At 42.8% G+C, this 21632-nt stretch overlaps 1 protein-coding gene across 5 annotated transcripts in view; it reads right to left on the bottom strand.

The window, feature by feature from the left end:
• Positions 1-12035: 12035 nt before the first annotated feature.
• DOP1B (DOP1 leucine zipper like protein B) overlaps positions 12036-21632 on the bottom strand; it is a 97135-nt gene continuing 87538 nt past the window's right edge. For 3 of the 5 annotated variants that reach the window (XM_053220579.1, XM_027041642.2, XM_027041641.2), the window contains exons 32-36: positions 18753-18889; positions 15507-15562; positions 14689-14850; positions 13062-13191; positions 12036-12541 (exon numbers count right to left, since the gene is read on the bottom strand). In XM_053220579.1, coding sequence (XP_053076554.1) covers positions 12290-12541; positions 13062-13191; positions 14689-14850; positions 15507-15562; positions 18753-18889 — 737 coding nt within the window. In that variant the 3' untranslated portion in view covers positions 12036-12289. Of the gene's footprint in view, positions 12542-13061; positions 13192-14688; positions 14851-15506; positions 15563-18752; positions 18890-21632 lie in introns of those variants that run through there. The other 2 variants (XM_053220580.1, XR_003414757.2) reach the window with 2 other exon arrangements.

Raw genomic sequence — 21632 nt, forward strand, 5'->3', positions numbered from 1 at the left:
TGATTTGAAACCTTGTTAACGAAATGTACGTTTTGTGCATACTGGAGTTGTCCTGGAAATTATCATCCTTCATCCTTATGAAAAGAGACCTTTCTCGCATGCACATTTATTCGGTGTCGGCTTGGAGCCGGGCACCGGGCTCAGTGAGGAAGATAGAGAAATGAAGAAGTATAGGGTTGTTTCTTACATATTGCAGGTAAAGAGAGGATGGAAACGGTTTTGTTTGTTTTGTTTTTAATATCCATTTAGGTTTTTTGCTTTTTGTTTTTCCTTTTATGTCTTTGTGCTGATTGGGGGTAAGTTTAAGCACCTGTCAGGTCTCCAACACGTGTTTTTGTTTCGCTTAATTTTTTCGAAGTTTTTTCAAAAAATTGTCTAATGTTTATTTGAGGGAGAGACAGAGCGTTGAGTGGGGAGGGACAGAGAGGGAGACACAGAATACGAAGCAGGCTCCAGGCTCCAAGCTGTCAGCGCAGAGCCTGATGGCAAAGCTCACAAGCTGTGAGATCCTGACCTCAGCCAAAGTCTGATGCTCAACCGACTGAGCCACCCAGGCGCCCCTAACTTTTTTTTCAACTAAAAAAAAAAAAAAGTTATCCCATTTCTCCCACCCGCTTCCCATCTATTGCGTTTTTAAACTGTAATACATTTCCTTTGTAAAAATGCAAATCATACGGAGATATGAAACAAAATTTACTCCCAATCTCTTCACCAGAACGTATAAACAATTTGGTAGACATTAGTCCAGGCTTACTATAGACTAAATATCCCAATACAGATGGTAACCCCACCCCCACCCCCGCTTACCCCAGTTCTACTTAGGATTTGACGACTTTACCGTGGTGCGGAAATGATTCGCATTCAGTAGAAACTGTACTTGGAATTTCGAATTTTGCTCTTTTGCTGATGTGAAAATTAATAACCAGAAACCTGGGTAAAGTGGAGTAGGGGGTTTGACAGAGGGCGCTGTCCCGCCCCTATCACTCCTTGTCAATTGCAGGCCCAACAGGAAGAGACTGTCTTGACACTACCCGGACTTGACCTTGCTGCTTGGTACTACTTTACTATGGGGGATGGGGGGAGAGTGGGGAAAAGAATAAAGCCTTACCTTATCTCCTACACCCCCGAAACAGCTCAGCCAAGACACTATACTTTGAACTCCCAACTTACTCCAGTGGACTTTTTAGTTTATAACAGCCTTCCCAACCTACCCATTTTCTCCTTAAGAGAGGGTACCTCTCCTTTATTCTCTGGAATCACCTATGGCTTTGCTGCAACTTGTTTGTCCCCAACTGCAGTTCTCTTTTATTCTTAAATAAGCCCAATTTTGCCAGTAAAACAACTGGCAGTTTTTATTTTATTTTTAAGGTCAACACCGAGCTAGCGATATCCGGTTTGGTCTTCCCTCATGATGCTGGGTAGCAGCAAGCTGTAGTTCCCAATCAGCCATGCTATCAGAATAAACAACCCACACACTTAACAACAATTGCAACCCATAGGACCAGGCTGTTTTCCACTTTCAGTACAGTATTTAAACAAAGAGATATCCAACACTTCCTTATAAAATAGGCTCTGTATTAGATGATTTTGTCCAACCGTGGGCTAGCGTAAGTGTTCTGAACACATTTAAGGTGAAGCTACGCTAAGCTCTGATGTTCGATATGTTTAGGTTTATTAAACGCATTTTCAACCTACGATTTTTTTTTTAATGTTTATTTATTTTGAGAGAGAGTGCGAGCAGGGGAGGGGCAGAGAGAGAGAGGGAGGGAGAGAACCCCAAGCAGGCTCCAGGCTCAGTGAGCATCTCAATCTCATGACCTCGAGATCACAACCTGCGCTGAAATCTAGAGTCGGACACTTAACCGACTGAGCCACCCAGGCGCCCCCACCCTACTATATTTTCAACTTACAATGGGTTTATTGAGAGGTAGCTCCATTGTAAGTAGAGGAAGATCTGAATGTACGAGGAAATGTTAAAAAAAAAAAAAATTTCTGTTGTCACCCTTGCCACTCACTCATTGGGCAAATGACATAATGTGAATCGCCTAAATCAGGGTGCTAGTTACTACCCTTTGTAATGCCCTGCACTGGATAATTTCTCAGTTCCCTCCAGCTTTAAGATTGTTATGTAACAGGCTTTTTTATCAACTCTTTATTGAGAGCCTTCTTCATATCTGTCAACGTCAGGGCTCTAAGGATGCCGTGGTGAACAAAATAGCCAAGGTTTCCTCTCTTGAACTTACGATCTCAAGACTGTGTTGGTTAAATAAATCGTGGCCCATTTGTGACTTGTGAAATCAATTTGATGAGTCTCAACTATCGTTTTGTGGGAATCCAAAGAGTTTTAATTTACTAGTATAGTGCTGTGTCAGTCTAGGTCTGACAACTTCTTCACTTATTACTATTATCATTATTCCAACTTCCCTTATTGATCATATGCTGTTTAGCACATTTTGAGATGAGATTAGCCTGGATTATGTGGTTGGGCCCTAGATGCAATCCCAAGGGTCTTTGTAAGACAGACACAGGGGCAACCTGGGTGGCTCAGTTAAGCGTCAGACTTTTGACTTCAGCTCAGGTCATGATCTCACAGGATTCCTGAGTTTGAGCCCTGCATCGGGCTCTCTGCTGGCAGCATGGAGCCTGCTTGAGATTCTGGTCTTTCCCTCTCTCTGCTCCTACCTCTCTCGTACTCTCTCTTCTCTCAAAATAAATAAATAAACTTAAAAGAAAAAGTTATATAAGACAGGGACAGAGGGAGATGGGATCGCAGAAGGTTATTTGGCCTCTGCAGCAGAGAGAGACTTGAAGATGCTATACTGCTGATTTTGAAAAGAAGGGGTCTTGAGCCAAAGAATGCCAGGAATGAGCTCTAGAAGCTGGAAAAGGTGAGGCCACTCCATTTTAGAGCCCCCAGAGTTTGCAGAGGGAATGAAGCCCTGCAGACAGCTTGGTTTCAGCTCAATGAAACTTATTTCAGACATCTGGCCTTCAGAACTGGAAGAGAAGAAATTTCTGTAATTTTAAGCCACTAAATTTGTGGTAATTTGTTAGGACAACTACAAGCGTAGACAATATATTCATGTGCAAGCAAGTACTTACCTATACATACAGATTCTTGTCCCCCCCCACCCTTTTTTTTTTTTTAACACAATTGAGCACACTGTGGAATTCTACATCCTCAAGGCTTACTCATATCGAAAAAAATGTGAGGCAAACACGTACAGGCTGAACTTACACTACATTGGTATAAAAGGGGATTTTACAGGGAAATAAATGCCCCACCACACCCCTCTGGTACTTGTATCAAACCCAAGCTTACATGGAAACCTTTATTTTTAAAAAAAAAGCTGAGTTTGATGTGATTTTTTTAATGATAGAAAACTATCTTATTTGGGGAGCGCTATAGACTGAATGTTTGTCTCCCCCACAAATTCATACATTGAAATCCTAGCCCCCAATGAATGTATTTGGTGGAGCCTTTGAGAGGTGATTATGTCACAAAGGTGGAGCCTTCATGAATATTAGTGCCCTTATAATAAAATAGACCCGCCAGAGCTCCCTCAACTCTTGTGCAATGTGAAGACAAGGCAGGAACAACCAGGAAGGTACCTTGACCTTGAACTCTTAGCCTCCAGAACCGTGAGAAATGAATGTTTGTTGTTTAAGCCACCCAGCCTACAGTATTTTTGTAGGACTAAGTCAAAGGAAAATGGACTAGGTCAAGGAAAGAGAAATGTTTAAAGTCCATACAGGAGTTAGAATATTTGTCAAATAAAATCTCTCCCTGATTTAATAAATACAATGTGAAATCTGGTTGCTTTCACAAACCTATACAGATATGCACCTTGACTTTTACACTGAACAGTATATTTTGTAGATCCTTCCAAAACAGCCTAAAGAACTTCCTCATGTTATTTTGCAACTTCCTAACATTTTTTTTAAGTAATCTCTATGCCCCACATGGGGATCGAACTCATTGACCCTAAGATCAAGAGTTACATGTTCTACCGACTGAGCCAGCTGGATTCCTCAATAACATTCCATTTTATTGATGTATTGTAATTTCTTTAGCCAATCCTTCCTTGTGCTGGTGGGCAAAGGTTGTCTCCAAAGTTTTGTTATTATCAATAAGACTACGGTGAATAATTTTTATGTAAGTTATACATGTATATCAGAAAAATTCCCAAAAGTAGGATTGTTGGGTCAAAAGATACACCCAATCATAGTTTTGATAGAAATTGACAAATTTCCTCCAAAGAGCCTGTACTAATTTATATTCCTTATTTGTAGAAGGGATCCTGTTTTCCCCTAATACTAATGTCTGCTGAAATGGTCAGTGAATAATATTTCAGAGCAATTTTAAGTTTTTCCTTATATTGTAAGTTTGGACATTATTTGACACGTGTTAAAGCCAATTGTTTTTTCGTGTGTGTAGAACCCCCCGTTCATTTCTTTTGCCCATCTTTCTATACTTTATCTTTCAATAGGTGTTCTTTGAGTATTGGAAAAATTAGCCCTTCATAAAAGGAGTCTTTTCAAATATGTTTCTCAGTTTGCCATTTGTCTTTTACTTTGCTTATGATTTCTTTTTCAACGTTTATTTATTTTTGGGACAGAGAGAGACAGAGCATGAACGGGGAAGGGGCAGAGAGAGAGGGAGACACAGAATCGGAAACAGGCTCCAGGCTCTGAGCCATCAGCCCAGAGCCTGATGTGGGGCTCGAACTCACGGACCGCGAGATCGTGACCTGGCTGAAGTCGGACGCTTAACCGACTGCGCCACCCAGGCGCCCCATGCTTATGATTTTTTTATGCAGAATTTTTAAAAGAAAATTCATATAGCCAAAATTTTTGAACTTTCTCTTATGGCTTCTGGGATTTGTATTCATCTAAAAATGATCATTATTGGCTTATATAAATGCCTTCTCTTGATTTCTTCTAGTATTTTTATGGTTTCTTCATGGTTTCAATCTTTGATCTCTTTGGAATTTATTTTGGTGAAAGATGGGAGGTATAAATCCAATTTCTTATTTTTTTCTGTTGGTTACCCAGCTATCCCAATACCATTTATCAAATAAGCCACCTGTCTTTCCCCCTATTGGTTCGAATACGACATTTTTCTATGCATTTGTGTCCATTGATGGACTTTCTATTTTATTCTGTTGATCTGCTGTCCATTCCTGCGCTAGTACCAATTATTTTAGCTTTATAATATGTTTCAAGACCTACTCAGTGTAGTTCTCTTCTTTACTCCTTGTTTTCAGAAAATTTCTGGCTACTTTTGCCTATTTTTCCAAATAAAATTTAGGATGAGTTTATCTTGTTAAAACAAAACAAAACAAAAACCAAGTGTTGTTTCTGGGGGATTGCCTTAAATTCATAGATTAATTTAGAATTTGCAACTTGATGATGTTGAATCTTCCTCTTTAAGACCTAGTGAGCCTTTCCTTTCACTCCAAGTGTCCTTTACTCCTTCAGAAATATTTTCTTCAAGGAGTTCTTATGAAGCTTTTTTTTTTTCCTGGATATTTTATTGTTGTTGTTATTGTAAGTGGGATTTCATCTGTCTCATAACTAGCCAGTTAGAGATGTTGATGTCAAAAAAACTATATTGATGTATATATATGCATATGTGTGTATAAAGATTTTATTTTCATTTTTTAAAGTTTATTTATGTATTTTGAGAAACAGCAAGTGCAAGAGAATGAGCATGAGTGGGGGAGGGACAGAGAGAGGGAGAGACAGAATCCCAAGCAAACTTCGTGCTATCAGCACAGAGCCCAATGTGGGGCTGGAACTCACAAACTGTGAGATCATGACCCGGTTGAAACCAAGACTTGGACGCTTAACTGACCGAGCCACCCAGGTGCCCCTAAGATTGTATTAAGTAATTCCTACCCCCAAAGTGGGGCTCGAACCTACAACCCCAAGATCAAGCGTCACATGCTCTACTGACCGAGCTAGCAAGGTGTCCCTTAGTGTATATGTATTAACTTTTTATTGAGTCTGATTGCCTTTAGGCCAATCATGCTCTTTGATTAACCACAAGCTCCACCTCTCCCAATCATATTAGACAACTCGTCTGTTTCCCGAAGAAATTTAGATTCCTTAACAATTAGATGCTTAAGCTGGCTTAGATTCAGAAACAAATGGAAAACAGTTGCAAGGGAAACCTGGAAGAATATACAATCAAGTGCTTATGAGTTAAGATAGTAGCTTTACTATAACACAAAGAGCTCTCCAACCAGCACGGTGGTGCCCAGGGCCAAGTGTTCACCCCCCACACAGTACAGCAGTGTTTTGTTGTCAAAGGGTCCAATGAGAATTGAGGACACGCTCATGGAGGATAGAAAAGGCAGTCTTCACATGTTTTTCAGGTGGGTTGGGCTGACTGTGAAATCAGGTAGTTCAAGGACCAGCAGGGAAGAGTGGGGACAGCAAGCCAAGAAGAGTGCCCTCGTGCGCCAACACTGGGTGCTCAGTGAGACAGCAGGAGCCTCCGGGGAGTGGTTACTAGAGAGGGTCTAAGTTTGGGGCCCAAAACCCACTGTTCCCTGAGCCCCCCACTGTCTAGTCCTACAAATTACTTTATTCAAACTGGGGTTTCCTATTCTTTCTTCCTCCTCCAGCACCACCTTTATCAGAAACATCAACCTTTATGTTCTTCATCTAGTTACTGTGGACAGCCTACATATGCCAGACCCCAAAGGAACTGAAGAAGATACAGGGTCTCTCTCTTCCACAAAAGGGCGCCTGCCTCGCAGCCAGCGATGGGCTATGACATTAGTAGGTGCTCTAATAGGGCTGTCCTGTGACAAAGTGCCTCACTGTGTCTGAGGAGCTGCAGAAAGAAGCAAGACTGAGGAATTCGGATCTCAAAGACTGGCTCCCATATGTTTGTTACATAAACAATTTGAGTGGGACGTGTCAGGTGAAGGAAAAGAGTATCACGCAGCTGGAACAACATAGAAAAGATATGCAAGAGATTAAAATGCCGAGTGGTTAGGGGAGACAGAAGAGACAGACGAGAGGCCTCCAGGTCCCAAGGATTAAATTCCCACCTTCCCTCTGCTTCTGGTTGACTTTGTGGGGGAAACCCAGGATGAGACAGACACTGTTCATCGCATAAGGGGAACCCTGGCTTAGACCCTCTTCCGTGCCCTCCTTTTAAACTCACAGTAATTTTGGTTTTGTGTTAGAATTTTTATTGGGGGTAACATACACAGAACATGAAATTTGCCATTTTCACCCTTTTTCAGTGTACAATACAGTGACCTTAATTACGCACACATTGTGGTGTCACCATCACACATCTCCAGAACTTTCTCATCTTTCCAAACTGAAACACTGTACCCATTAGACATGAACTCCCCATCCCCCTCTCCCAGCCCCCGGTATCCACCCTTCTACTTTGTGTCTATGACTTTGGCTACTTCAGGTCCCTCATGCAAGTGGAGTTATCCGTTTGTCCTTCTGCGACTGGTTTACGTACCCTAATGTCCTCAAGGTTCACCCATGCTGTAGCATGTGTGAGAATTCCCTTCCTTTTTAAGACTGAATAATATTCTGTTGTGTGGATAGACCACATTTTGTTTAGCCATTCATCTGTCAATGGACATTTGGGTCATTTCCACCTGTTGGCTATTTTGGATAATGCTGCCATAAACGTAGGTGTACAAATATCTGAGACCCCAGGGGCACCTGGGCGGCTCAGTCGGATGAGCGTCCAACTTCAGCTCGGGTCATGACTCACGGTTTATGGGTTCACACACGAACCACTCGTGCTTGCTTGCTCTCTCTGTCAAAAATAAACGGTAAAATAAATAAATAAATAAAATATCTGAGACCCTGTTTTCAGTTCTTTTTAAAAAAAAATTTTAAATATTTATTCATTTTTGAGAGTGAGAGAAACAGAGCATGAGCAGGGGAGGGGCAGAGGGAGAGGGAGACACAGAATCTGAAGCAGGCTCTGAGCTGTCAGGACAGGGCCCGACGCCGGGCTCGAACTTACAGACCGTGAGATCCTGACCTGAGCTGAAGTCAGACGCTTAAGCAACTGAGCCACCCAGGCGCCCCTGGTTTTAGTTCTTTTTAGTGAAATTGCTGGATCATATGGTAATTCTATTTTTAACTCGTTGAGGAACTACTTTACTCCTCTCCTAGACCCACAGTATTTAAAAATTTTTTTTGGTGTTTATTTACTTTTGAGAGAGAGAGAGAGGCAGCGTGTGAGCGGGCAAGGGGCAGAGAGAGGGAGACACAGAGTCCGAAGCAGGCTCCAGGCTCCGAGCTGTCAGCACAGAGCCCGACGTGGGGCTGGGACTCACAGACCGTGAGATCATGACCTGAGCCGAAGTCGGACGCTTAACCGACTTGAGCCCCCCAGGCGCCCCTAGACCCATAGTATTTCAAAATGTATTTCCTTTCCCATTGGTTTAAAGGTGGACTTACTTGATTTCGATGGAGAACCGCCTGGAAGGAGCTACCTATATAGGATGAGAAGTAACCAAACAAGTTCAGCCTTGCTGGCTTCCTCCTGGTTTCCACGTCATACTTATGAATAAATTGCTCTGAAAACTAGCGTGTCTCCAAGAATGATCCAGGAAGCACCGGTGACAAAAATAACTTGTTACACATGCAGATTCCTGAATGTCACCCTTTCTACTGACTCAGACTCTCTGGGGAGGAGGCTAGGCATCCTGCAAGTTTGCAAGCTCTCCAGGTGGTCCTGGTGCACATGCAGGTGGGAGGACCCTTGCTAAGCATAGTTCCTCTGCTGGATTCTAACCGTAACTGACAGATTTCTAACCTCAGGATACCCCTATCCAGCCTGAAAAATGCTTGCAGGGGTCCTCTTCACTCTGAACTTCAGAGACAGCACCAAGTCCGGTTGGAGAGGATGCAATGGTGTGGAATGATTACTGCACGACGTAACAAAACACATACACATCATCACACACACAGGGTACTAACTTGACCCTCACGAGCCCAGTTGCTCCTTCAGGTAGAACGTGGAGACTCCTCAGGTGCCCTTGGCTCATCCGCATTCTGCTGCTAATCGTATTCTCTTTGAAGGTGTTGACTTTGCACGTTCATTGGTTTATGTGTCTCACTGAACTGCAAGTAATACCCGCTAGCAGGCATTGTCTTAACACCAAAGCATTTTATTCCAATGACACAGAACCTGTCTGGGTAGTTCAAAACTTTTAAGTTCAACCTTCCTTAACTACTTTGGCAAACCTAGCCATTTCTCCCAATTTAACCGCGCATAATGTACAAATACTGGAAAACAAGGCGTGTTCTCCTCTAAAAACAGATCTCGCCACACTTTCAAAGCTAGGCGCTACTTTCTCTGTGCTGTGGCCCTAGCACGAGCTGGTTTTGCAGGAAGTCATACATGGGCGGGGTAGTTTCAGAAACTTGTCTTCCACACATTACGGAACAGCAGTAGCCACCATGGGGATTTCCTGTCTAATTTTCTCAGCACAGGGGTGGAGAAAAGGGCTCTAAGAGGGAGGCAGATCTAGGATCCGTTTCCTAGCTCTGCTGGCCTTGTAGAATGGGGTAAGCCTCTACTTCCCAAGGGGGTGGGAAGAGAGAATGTGATGCCCGGGAGGCGCCTGGCACCGTGCCTGGCCCCTGGAAAGCACTCTAGTTACAGGGATCGGTTCATCCGCACGCATGGGCCACCCTCCCACCGACACTGCCCGCAGCTGTGTGTGTTCAAACCCGCTCTGTTAGAGCACCAGCCTGTTCTCCTTGGCTACGGCCACTCCTGGCAAGTCCCACCTCTCCCAGCACACTCCCTGCCCTCAGTGCAGTGGCTGAGGGCTGGATGCGGAGCATTTCCACCGGGAGGAATGGAGGCAGAGCAGTTGGCTCCACAGTGTGGTGAAGGGCCTCGGTTCCAAAGTAAGAAGAAAATACGGAACCGCTAACCTTGCTCCTGCTCATCTTACTGATATTGGGGTGGGCACAGGCTTCTTTTTCACTGAGGTGTGCAAAACTGTTCACAGATCACAGAAATGGTTAGTTGCTAGAACCCTAAGATGCAGTTGCATTCGATAGTCCCATTTTATAGATGAGAAAACCGAGGCACAAGTTTTGTTCACGCTAGTATGTGGGGAAGCTGAACACCACACCCAGGCAAGCCGACCTCACAGCTTATAACCCCAACTCCTACGGTATTCACGAACTAAAGATTTAAACGTGCATCACGTTGATAAGACTTCCTTAGTGTTCCATGATGTACTATGGGATTCCTTTTAAGATTTCCATTTAATAAATAAGGATTCATTTGCACACACATGTTCAGAGACCATTAAGCTGTTTTAGATACTAGAGAGAAAAACCATCAACAGAATTTGTAAATCTAAGCACAGATGGCAGAATAGCTCCCGATGATGTAAGTTACTAGTTTTGTAAATTCTGAGGTATGAACATATGCATGCCCTTGAGGTTAACTATTGATCGGCATATGGTTATCGCTTCACAGTCTGAATTACAGCAAACTCACAGAACTTACGTAGAAATTATAGCTCTACGCTTCGGTATTCAAAGCGTTAGTCACCAAGCTTGCAAATGTTCTTAGAGATACCCCTTACACGCACAAACCCATCATTTTCATGTAATTCTTAACACATATTTGTATGAATACCCCTATTTCTAGTGGTGAGCTTGAATTCTTCTTTTGAGCCCTTATGTAGGTAATCGGGTGGTTCTGTCCTCCCCAAATCCCGTACTGGGGCTCTTGACACAAATTGCTTCTACACTGCACACACGCTAGGAACCAGTAGGTTGTTACGGGAAACTTAACCGACGATGCTGGTTAATTCCAAACCGATCCCTGGCGTGCAGAAAGGATGGACAGAGGGCACGCATTAGGCCAGTGTGCATCATCTGGCCTGGAACCCGACTTCATGCGATGCTCTGGAGGCTGAAAAGGGGACATGAGGTAGGCAAGTCTGGAAGGCAAACCATGCTCCCTGGCAGAGAGTTCAGGCTCCCGCAGCCGAGCCAGGATTCTAAATAGGGTAGCTGGCTTAAGATAGAGAGGCTCGGCAGGAGTGGGGTGACCCCCTGCCAGGAGAGAGGAGTCTGTGTTTAGGAAGGGATTATTTTAATGAACAGTGAGGTCTACAAAGTGGTAAAGAGATCCCAGAAAGGACAAAGGAAAAGGGAAGAGTCGAGAGTCCGTTTCTCTGACAGAAGCTTCAGGCATTAAAGGCTCCGTGACTACATCGACTGATTTATGTTAAATGGAAAGTGCTGGCAAGGCACATCATGGTACATAACTAAGGTTACAGCTGTCAGAGTTCTGAAAACTATGTATTTCTTTCAAAGCTGGATGCACTGTGATTTTAATGCGTGATTTATTTTAAAGTTTATTTATTTATAAACTTTACAACCAACACGGGGCTCAAACTCACAACCCCAAGATCAAGAGTCGCACATTCTTCTGATTGAGACAGCCAGGCATCCCCCCCTTTTAAAAAATGTTTATTTTTTGAGAGCGAGAGAGAAACAGTGAGTGAGCGAGTGTGCGCATGCGAGCAGGGATAGGGGCAGAGAGAGAAAGAGAGAGAGGGACAGGATCTGAAGCAGACTCCAGGCTCTGAGCTGTCAGCACACAGCCCGATGCCAGGCTCGAACTCACGGACCTCACGATCACGATCTGAGCTGAAGTCGGTGGCTCTTCTGACTGAGCCACCCAAGCGCCCCAGCCGGGTGCCCCTTAATATGTGATTTTAATGAGCAAGAGTTAAATACATTGAGATATCTTCAAGCCCTCACCACTGCTGAACAGTCAATGGTAATGGGCAATTATTATTTTCAGAAAACAATGTATTTTGGCTTTAAAATGTGGTACCAAAATAAACATTTTAAAGGACATACGTGTGAGGGGTTAAGAGTAATACCCAACAAGTGTAAACTTTTAGAGAAATATACCGAGACAGCCCATATAGCTGCATCAACAAAGAAAACAACTCTTCATTGCCTTCATGCTTCATATTATGAATTTTGTGCTTGCATTAGATGATACATTAACTTTATTTTCTTTACATAAATTGAAGACGAAACATACAATCAGATCCAAATATATTACAAGGCATTTAGGGAGGTGTGTTTTGTTGCCCAACAGAAAATTATCTGAAATCTACCTTCAAAATCGAAATTGACTTGTTTAAAAAGCACTATCCTTGGCTCCTTTCTCATTTAGAACGCACGTATCCTGGTTGTCACTGACGTATCGGTAAATGGATTAAACAAATCCTGTCTTATGGGGCTAACATTCCAGATGTTCCAAAAAATCATACTCAACACATTCTTCTAGCTGTTGCAAGACCCTCGGGCTATCTGTGACCGGGAACTCTAAGACTGGAGGTCCTTGGGTGTCGGCAGACAGCTTACTCTGGGTTTTAAAAGCACGATTTAGAGTCTGGAAGAATGGCATCAACTGCCTAATGCTGGAAACAGAATGTTGGTGCAGCAGAGGGAATTCATTCTTTGCGCTGATCTCATCAGAGCTGCCAATTTCCTACAAAAACAAAAACACCGCATAAAGATGATAAAGCTTTGTTAAGGGTTAGAGGTGCGGGCCAAGGACATGTGGGCAGCAAATCTAAGCGATGGGTTCTCTGGGGACCACTCATCGTCAGCACTGGTGGCAGTTTCCCAAAAAATTCAAACGCGAGGTCTTCAACCGACGTTTCCCGCCGGGATTTCACCCCAGCCCCTCCCCTCTCCCCGAGGCCCCTATTCTTCCTGCAGGGCCTTCCTCCGCCTAATAAACCGACTCTGTGCGAAACCTCTTCCACGTGATTGTGGTTCTCCAGGAGGCGCACCTCAGCATGTGGGCAGAGAAAGTGACGTGCCAATGAGGAAATAAAGACGGGATTTGGACCACCTCCGAGTTTTAACACTCAGACCAAAGAACTTCTGAAAACTATTCGGTCATTAAGATCAAGTGGCACATGACGGGCTTCTCTCGCAGCCCTCACTGCCTAGCCTCTCTCCCCTCCGCCACAAACACTGACTGTAAAAAGGAAGACGTTTACCCCGTATTTTAACTTTAGAAGTTCTAGAATCCTAACAGTGTGGGGTTTGCATTCTTGGTGTTTCTCCTCTAGGTCTGACAGGAAGGCAGGGACCTCCGTGTCCACTTCTGGGACAAATGCCCACCTGTAACTGGATGAAAACAATCCGAGGTCAGGCGTGCTGGCTCAGAGCTCACTTCGAAAAAGATTTTTCAACAGGTTTATGGAGAAATAATTCACATACCCTATAGTACGCCCATCTGAGGTACATAATTGAATTAGCTTTTAGTTTATTCACAGAATTGTTTATCCACCACCATAATCAATTTTAGGATATTTTTTTCATCACCCCGAAAAGAATACCCGCTCCCTCTAGCTATCGCCCCTCAACCCCTTACATCCCCTCAATCTATTTTCTGCCTCTACATATTTTCTTGTTTGAAAATATATTTGGCATTTCATAGAAACAGAATCATGCAATATGTGGTTCTTTGTGACTGGCTTCTTTCGCTTAACATAATATGGTCAAGGTCCATCCATGTTGGAGGACACATCAGTATTTCTTTCTTTTTTTTTTTTTTTTGCTGAATGTTTCATTGTAAGGATATACCAACGTTATTTACCCTCTCGTACATTCGTGGACTTTAGATTTCCTCCACCTTTTATGAGTAACGCAGCTATGCAATCATATACATCAGAACCCACTTTTAAAAAAACTTTCCTTTTTGGAGCAGTTTTAGGTTTGCAACACAGTGGAGCAGGAAGTACGTACAGAGGCTTCCCATGTGCCCCCAGCCTCCTCTCCACGCAATGCCTTCCCCGCTATCAATACCCCACCAGAGCGGTACGTTTGTTATAATCAGTGAAATGACATGAATTTGTGTTATCATCCAAGGCCAGAGTTCACTTCAGGGTGCACTCTTGGTGGTGTGCATTCTATGGCTTTGAATAAATGTATAATGACATGTATTCGTCATCAAGGTACCAAATAAAGTAGTTTCAGTGTTCTAAAAATCCTCTGTGCTCTGACTCCTGTCTTGTAATCCCTGACAATCTTTTTTGACCGTCTCCATAGTTTTGCCTTTTCCGGAGTACCACAGAGTTGGAATCATACTATTTCAAGCCATTTCAGATTGGGTTCTTTCACTTTGTAATATGCTGTTGGAAAGAACCCACATTTTAACCACAAACATTTCTACGTGATAACTCTTTCTTTAGAGGGGGCAGGACAGAGAGAAGTGGCATGAAATTAAATGTATGAGCAGCTGTGTTAAGCCTACAGGAAATGTAAGCCAATAGGGGCAAAGTGAAGTGGAGACAGCCTGTTCCACTTATTAAAAACAAACAGACGAAGAAATCTACGCAAATGCAGTGAGGACCACCAGTCCGTGACTCTCGTTTTACGAGCATTCGGTAGCAAAACTACCTAAACGCGCATACACCACAGAAACCCAGCCATCAACACTACTGTGAAGCAAATCCAGAAAACCACAGGCGTTGTAAGCACTCTGACATCTGGTATTCTGAGGAGGCTCGTGGGCCACCAGAAACCCCTACGGCGGCTTCTCCCACCCTGTACAGAACAAGTGAAAGTGCTCACGAGGAAAGTCACCAATTCAAGGAGGGCACACGGGCTTATCTGACTTACATTTGAAACAACGGCATCTTGTCAGGCGGAAAAGAAAGTGCTGTGTCCAAGAATTTGCAAGCTGACAAATATAAGATGAGCTCACTCTGGGCTATCTCCCCCAGGGAGGGCCCGTTGCCATCAGCAACTGAAACTTTTGTTCTGTTGATTTTGTTGCTGTTTCTAAAAATTTGCAAAGAAACTCTTGTTATAAATTCATTCACGTATGCTGTAGTCCATTTACCTATGCAATGTCCCTAAGAAGGGTTTTTCCGTTTAAGAATAGTTGAGGGTTGGCTCAGCTGGTTAAACGTCTGACTCTGGCTCAACTCAGGTCATGATCTCACAGTTCGTGAGTTCAAGCCTCATATCGGGCTCTGTGCTGACAGCTCAGAGCCTGGAGCCTGCTTTGGATTCTGTGTCTCCCTCTCTCTTTGTCCCTTTCCTGCTTATGCTCTGTCTCTGTTAATAAAACATTTAAAAAAAAAAAAAAAAAAAAGAATGGTCAAATGGCTGGTCTCTTCACAAGTATTTCAAGAAAATAATATTGAGTGTTTGGGGATGCCTGGTTGGCTCAGTTGAGTGCTGACTCCGGCTCAGGTCATGATCTCATGGTTTGTGGGTTCAAGCCCCACAATGGGCTCTGTGCTGACAGCTCGCAGCCTGGAGCCTGCTTCAGATTCTGTGTCTCCTTCTCTCTCTGCCCCTCCCCTGCTCATTCTCTCTCTCGCAACATAAATAAACATGAAAAATTTTTTTAAATAATATTGAGTGTTACATAATCCTACATCACAAAGTGATGTCCGCTCACATGTGTGCATAGAACTCATACAGCTTACCTCAATAATTCGTCATCCTCTTTCAGATCTTCTTCAAGCTGTATGAATGTCTGAATCTTAAAAAGAAAACATAATTCAATTTACTATTGGAGAGGGGTTAAACCAGGCTTAATGTTTAAGATTTATATGTCCATAAAAAAGAGCAAATAAAGCAAGAGACTCGGCAAAAAGAACCTGAAGAATAGGAAAAAATACTTGCTAACCAAGTATCTGATAAAGGGTTAATATCCAAGATGTATTTAAAACAACTCATACAACTCAATAACAAAAAAGCCAGTAACTTAATTTAAAAATGGGCCAAGGACCTGAATAGGTATTTTCCCAAAGGGGATACCATGGCCAACAGGTACAGATGCAAAGATGCTCAACATCACTAACCATCAGGGAAATGCAAAGTAAAACCCCAGTGAGGAATCATCTTACACCTGTTAGAAGGGCAAGCGGCAGAAAGACAAGAGACAACAAGTGCTGGTGAGGCTGTGGGGCAAATGGAGCCCTCGGGCACCGGTGGTGGGCATGTACATTGGGACAGCCACTCTGGAACGCAGTTTGGAGGTTCTCCAAATAATTAAAACTAGAACTACTATATGATCCAGCAATTCCACTTCTGGGAATATACCAGAAGGAATGCAAATGCTAGGTTCAAGAGATACATGTCCCCCCATGTCCACTGCAGCACTATTTACAACAGCCAAGACAAGGAAACGTCCTAAATGTCTACTGATGGATGAATGGATAAAGAAAATGTTGTATACGTACATACAGTAAAATACGATTCGGCTATAAAAAAGGAAGGAAATCCGGGTATTTGGAGCAACGTGGAAGACCTTGGCAGTATTATGATAAGTGAAGTCAGTCAGACAAATATTATATAATCTAGTTTATACGTGGAATCCGAAAAAATCAAAACGAAGCCAAATTCACAGAAAAAGAAATCAGATTTGTGGTTACCACAGACAGGAGATGTGGGGGAGGGGAAATTGGATGAAGGCGGTCAAAAAGTACGAACTTCCATTACAAGATGAAGAAGTATTAGAGATGTCACATACACCATGACAATAGTTAACACTGCTGGAGGGCATATATGAAGTAGTTAAGGTAAATCTTAAGAGTCCTTATCACAAGTTCTTATCACATTTTTTCTTTCTCGATTTGCTTTTTCTGTCTATAGGAGATGATGGATGTTAGCTGAACTCGCGGTGGTCTTCATCTCACAATGTTAGTCAGATCACTTTGTACACCTAAGGTTATATTATACTGTATGCCAATTATGTCTCAGTAAACCTAGAATACAAGTTTAAAAAGCAGATAGTATCAAACGATACAAATGAGTGTGAATAAGCTGACAGTTAAAAAAAGGTCAAATATAATTACAGAAGATAACATATTCTCTATTTGGCCAAGAGCCATGTGCTATCAACTTGAAAATTTTCAGATGAAATTAGATATAGATGAAATAGTATATTAGTCCTGAAAAGGGAATTTTGAAAACATTCCTAAATATCTATTCAGAATCTTATGACATATCCTCATGAGTAATTGATAACTAAATGTGGGTAAGGAAAAAGAGTTAAATGCGTGGAGTATTTTGGAAATGCTGCTCTTAAAAGCCTATCCACAAACTTCTAGTGCTTTCCGAGATTAATGTTGTTAATAGCCCTCTAAACAGCATTCAGCTTTCCACTTTAAATATTTCTATATAAGGCATGGCTTCAAAGAAACCCACAACATAAGTACAGGGGGCCTATTATGGAAATCTAGTGTCAGTGAACGTGAACATCTGGCTAGTAAATTCTTCAACTGAAATTTGAAGGATTTAGGACAGATCATTTCTCATGAGGAAGCTTCAGTGACACGGATTCATGGAGTGGTAGGTCATGGTATGTGATGGATGTGATGGTAATGTTTTCGGGGATGGGTGTAAACTCTATAATTTAGAATTTAAAGGATCAGTCTTCAGATTAGGTAATTCATGTCGCCACAAAGTATAGCCTGCCAGTAGTTCTGAAACACGGTAACTGACCTCTTCCCTCTAATTTGATTTTGACTTCACATGAGATAGCATCTCCACCTCATATATTTGGTTATGCACTTATCTAAACAGGATCTGAATCTTTTCTCCCTAGGGCCTCTCCATCTAACAGAGCTTACCTAGAAACTTTTCTGACTGCAGGTGAAGGCAGAGAATAACTCAGAGGTTTTATGGTTTTTTATTTTTATTGATTTTTTTTATTTTAGACAGAGAGGGAGAGTGTGCGAGCTGGGGAGAGAAGCAGAGGGAGAGAGAATCTCAAGCAGGCTCCACGCTCAGTGTGGCGCTAGACACGGGGCTCAATCCCACAACTCCGGGATCATGACCTGAGCCAAAGTCAAGAGTTGGAGACTCAACTGAGCGTCCCAGGCGCCCCACGTGTTCCTTGAATTTTACCTTCTTTACTTGTCCAACAGTGGCCAGTTTGTAATGTGTAGCTATTCACTGTGCCTTAAAGTTTTATACTTTGTTTATTCAAACTATAAAATTTCCCAGAGCTACATTAAGTGGTTCTATCTTTAAAAATTCTGTATTTAACCAAGAGCTGACTACATGCTACCAACCTGATTGAAAATTTTGTAGATAAAATAAAAAGGAAATTTTGCAGATAAAATTAAGATATATTTGGAATAGTTGGGGCGCCTGAGTGGCTCAGTCAGTTGAACGTTTGACTTTGGCTCAGGTCATGATCTTGCGGTTCACGAGTTTGAGCCCCTTGTCAGGCTCAGTGCTGACAGCTCAGAGCCTGGAGCCTGCTTTGAATCTAGTCTTCCTCTCTCTCTGCCCTTCCCCCGCGCTCGCTCGCTCTCTTTCTCAAAACCAAATAAACATTTAAAAAAATTAAGATATATATGAAATATTATTCCTGAAAAAGCATTTTATTTTATTTTTTTTTAAGGTTGGAGTGTCATCGCCTTCCTCTTTTTTTTTTTTTTTTATTTTTTTTTTTTCAACGTTTATTTATTTTTTGGGACAGAGAGAGACAGAGCATGAACGGGGGAGGGGCAGAGAGAGAAGGAGACACAGAATCGGAAACAGGCTCCAGGCTCTGAGCCATCAGCCCAGAGCCTGACGCGGGGCTCGAACTCACGGACCGTGAGATCGTGACCTGGCTGAAGTCGGACGCTTAACCGACTGCGCCACCCAGGCGCCCCTGAAAAAGCATTTTAAAAAGCATCAACTCTGCTTTCAAGAGTTAAGATATTTGTACTTACTAATTCAGAGACCATTATTGGCCACAATGAAGTCAAATGTTGGGGAGATATTCTTAGCAGCAAAACTCTGAAAAAAAGAAACATCTGAGCAGCAACTGTGGATGTCTGTCCAACTCTGAGATTGTCTGTCAGGCGTTCTAAGGAAAGAAGATTTTAAAGACGTCACACAAATATGCAGTTTGGGGTTTCTCATTAGACAAAGAAAAAGCATAAAGCTGTAATTGCTTTGGCATTTAACGGCAACGCAGCCTAAGTGGTGCGTGTTGGGAGTCTGTTTCTGCCCCTCTCGCTGACCTCCAGCCCTCTTCTCTGTGAAGTGAAGCAGGTCGTGGCCTTCGGTGAAGGAAGTGAACCAAGCAGCCCTTTACTGCCCTGCCACAGCTGACCAGAGGGACACCAACTTCTGACTGAAACCAGAAATCCGTCAGATGGCCAGTGGCCACCGCATTTTCTTCAGAGAATACGAAATACAAGACACAAGAACCACAGACAGTCCTCGGTGAGTGACGGAGCTACAAGATCACAGAGGTTAGCTGGCAGCTGACACCGCATTCTGGGAGTGAAGGGTGTCAAAAAAGGGGGTGAACAAAAGAGCTGTTTTCAGTGAACTTTTTCATGGCCATGATAAAAACTTTAATTCCTGCAGGAACAAAAGGTGTGAGTTCCTCCAGCCCCTCACAGTCTTCCCCACTTCTCCGCTGAAATAACTGTAGAATAGGATTCCCCTGCCACCGCCCCCCCCCCCCCGTAATTTAAGGTTTCTTAGAAACGTAACAAACTGTTACAGCAAACAACCAGATAATGGTTCATGCCAGTTAAGATTTATTTGCAGTATCTCAGTAATAAACTCTTGATGTGAGCTAGCTTAAGTGGGTTTTTATTTCTTGCTTTTAAAAGTACTCTTGGGAGGGGCGCCTGGCTGGTTCAGCTGGTAGAGCTTGAGACTCTTGGTTTTGGCTCAGGTCATGATCTTGAGGTTGTAAGATCGGGCTCTGTGCTGAGCCTGGAGCCTGCGTAGGATTCCCTCTCTCTGTCTCTGCCCTCCCCTGCTCATGCTGTCTCTGTTTCTCTTAAAATAAATAAAATTGAGAGAGACAGGGGAGGGGCAGAGAGAGAGGGAGACCCAGAATCCAAAGCAGGCTCCAGGCTTCCAGCTGTCAGCACAGAGCCTGATGTGGGGCTCGAACCCACAAGCAGTGATATCGTGACCTGAGCCGAAATCGGGTGCTTAACTAATTGAGCCACCCAGGCACCCCTCAAAATAAACAAATAAACTTAAAAAAAAAACTTTTAACCAGGGGTGCCTGCCTGGCTCAGTCAATAGAGCATGTGACTCTTGATCTTGGGGTTGTGAGTTCGAGCCCCAAATTGGGTGTAGAGATTACTTAAATAAATAAAACCATTAAAAAAAAAAAAACACTTTAGACCAAATGAAGGATCAAGCATAGCTCAGACACCTGACAGATAGACTGGCATTAAAAAAAAAAATTTTTTTTTTTTTAAGTAACCTCTACACACAACATGGGGCTTGAACTCACAACCCTGATGTTAAGAGTAGCATGCTCTACCGACTGAGCCAGCCAGGTGTCCCAGGTTAGCATTTTTGAAGAGGGCTTTGTTTCTGGTTCTGGATGAGATGGAGTAAATATATTACATCCTATTTTTCTAACTGCAATTAAAAAACAAAACAAAACAACTAAACCCTTGAGTAAAAATACATTGACTATCAGAAAACTGGAACATGAAGGAAAGGCAGCAGGATGGGCTAGGATCCTTGGGACTTAAGCAATGACCTGTGAATTTGCTAGGGTTTTTAAATCTCTTATTTAAATTGTTTATTTTATTCTGGCCTGGACACCTGAGGAGAACATAAGCTGGAATGCCAAAGTTTCAACCTGAACGAGAAAAGATAAGAAAAGACACCAGTGCAGAGAGGATATGGAGGTTGGGATTATCAGGAAAGGATTTTAAAGATGTGGTCTAAAAATATCCCAATGATCAATTATGGACATTCGAAACACATGAAAAATAGAAACTGCCACCAAAGAAACAAGAGATACAAAGAAGAGACAAATGGAAATTTGGGAACTAAAAAATAAATTCGTAAAATCGAAAAGCTCACTGATGGGCTCAACAGCAGAACGGAATGGACAAAAGAAAGAGGGAAGTTGAAGACAGAATTCATGATATTATTGGAACTGAACAAAAGAAAGAAAAAAGGCCTGGGGGTGGGGGAAGCAAGCAGTCTCAGGGACCAGAGGGACAACAAAACGTCTAGCATTTGGGTCACTGGAGTCTCCCCCCAAAAAAGGAAAAAGAGTACGGGTTGGAAAAATAATTGAAGAAATAATGACTGACAACTTTCCAAATTTGGTGAAAGACGTAGAAGTCTACAGACAAGAAGACAGACAAGAAGCTGAGTGAGCTCTGAGAGGGATAAAACCAAGGAAATCCAGTTCAGTCACATAATAAAACTTCCGAAAACTGAAGCTACAGGAAAAACCTTGACAGTGATTAGAAGGGAAAGCTACATGACAGCGGCCCCCCAACTTCTCCACGTTCTGCTTCCCGAGGCCTCACTCAGCCGCGGTCCAGAAGCACACGATCCTTCTGACACGCAGTCAGAAGGTCAACAGCAGCCTCACGTTACACGTCACAGGGCCTGCGTCTCTCACCTCGCTTCAGCTCACTATGGAGGCACTTTACCACCTCCCATCATCACAAGAAGGGTGAGGACAGAACAGCAAGATATTCTGAGAGAGAGAGAGAGAGACCACATTCATGCAACTTTCACTAGGGATACTGTAACAACTGTTGCATTTTCTTGTTGTTGCTAATCTTCTGTTGTGCCTAATTTACGAATTAAGCTTTATCTTAGGT

Source organism: Acinonyx jubatus, chromosome C2 (assembly GCF_027475565.1).
Source record: "Acinonyx jubatus isolate Ajub_Pintada_27869175 chromosome C2, VMU_Ajub_asm_v1.0, whole genome shotgun sequence".
Taxonomy (NCBI): Eukaryota; Metazoa; Chordata; class Mammalia; order Carnivora; family Felidae; genus Acinonyx; species Acinonyx jubatus.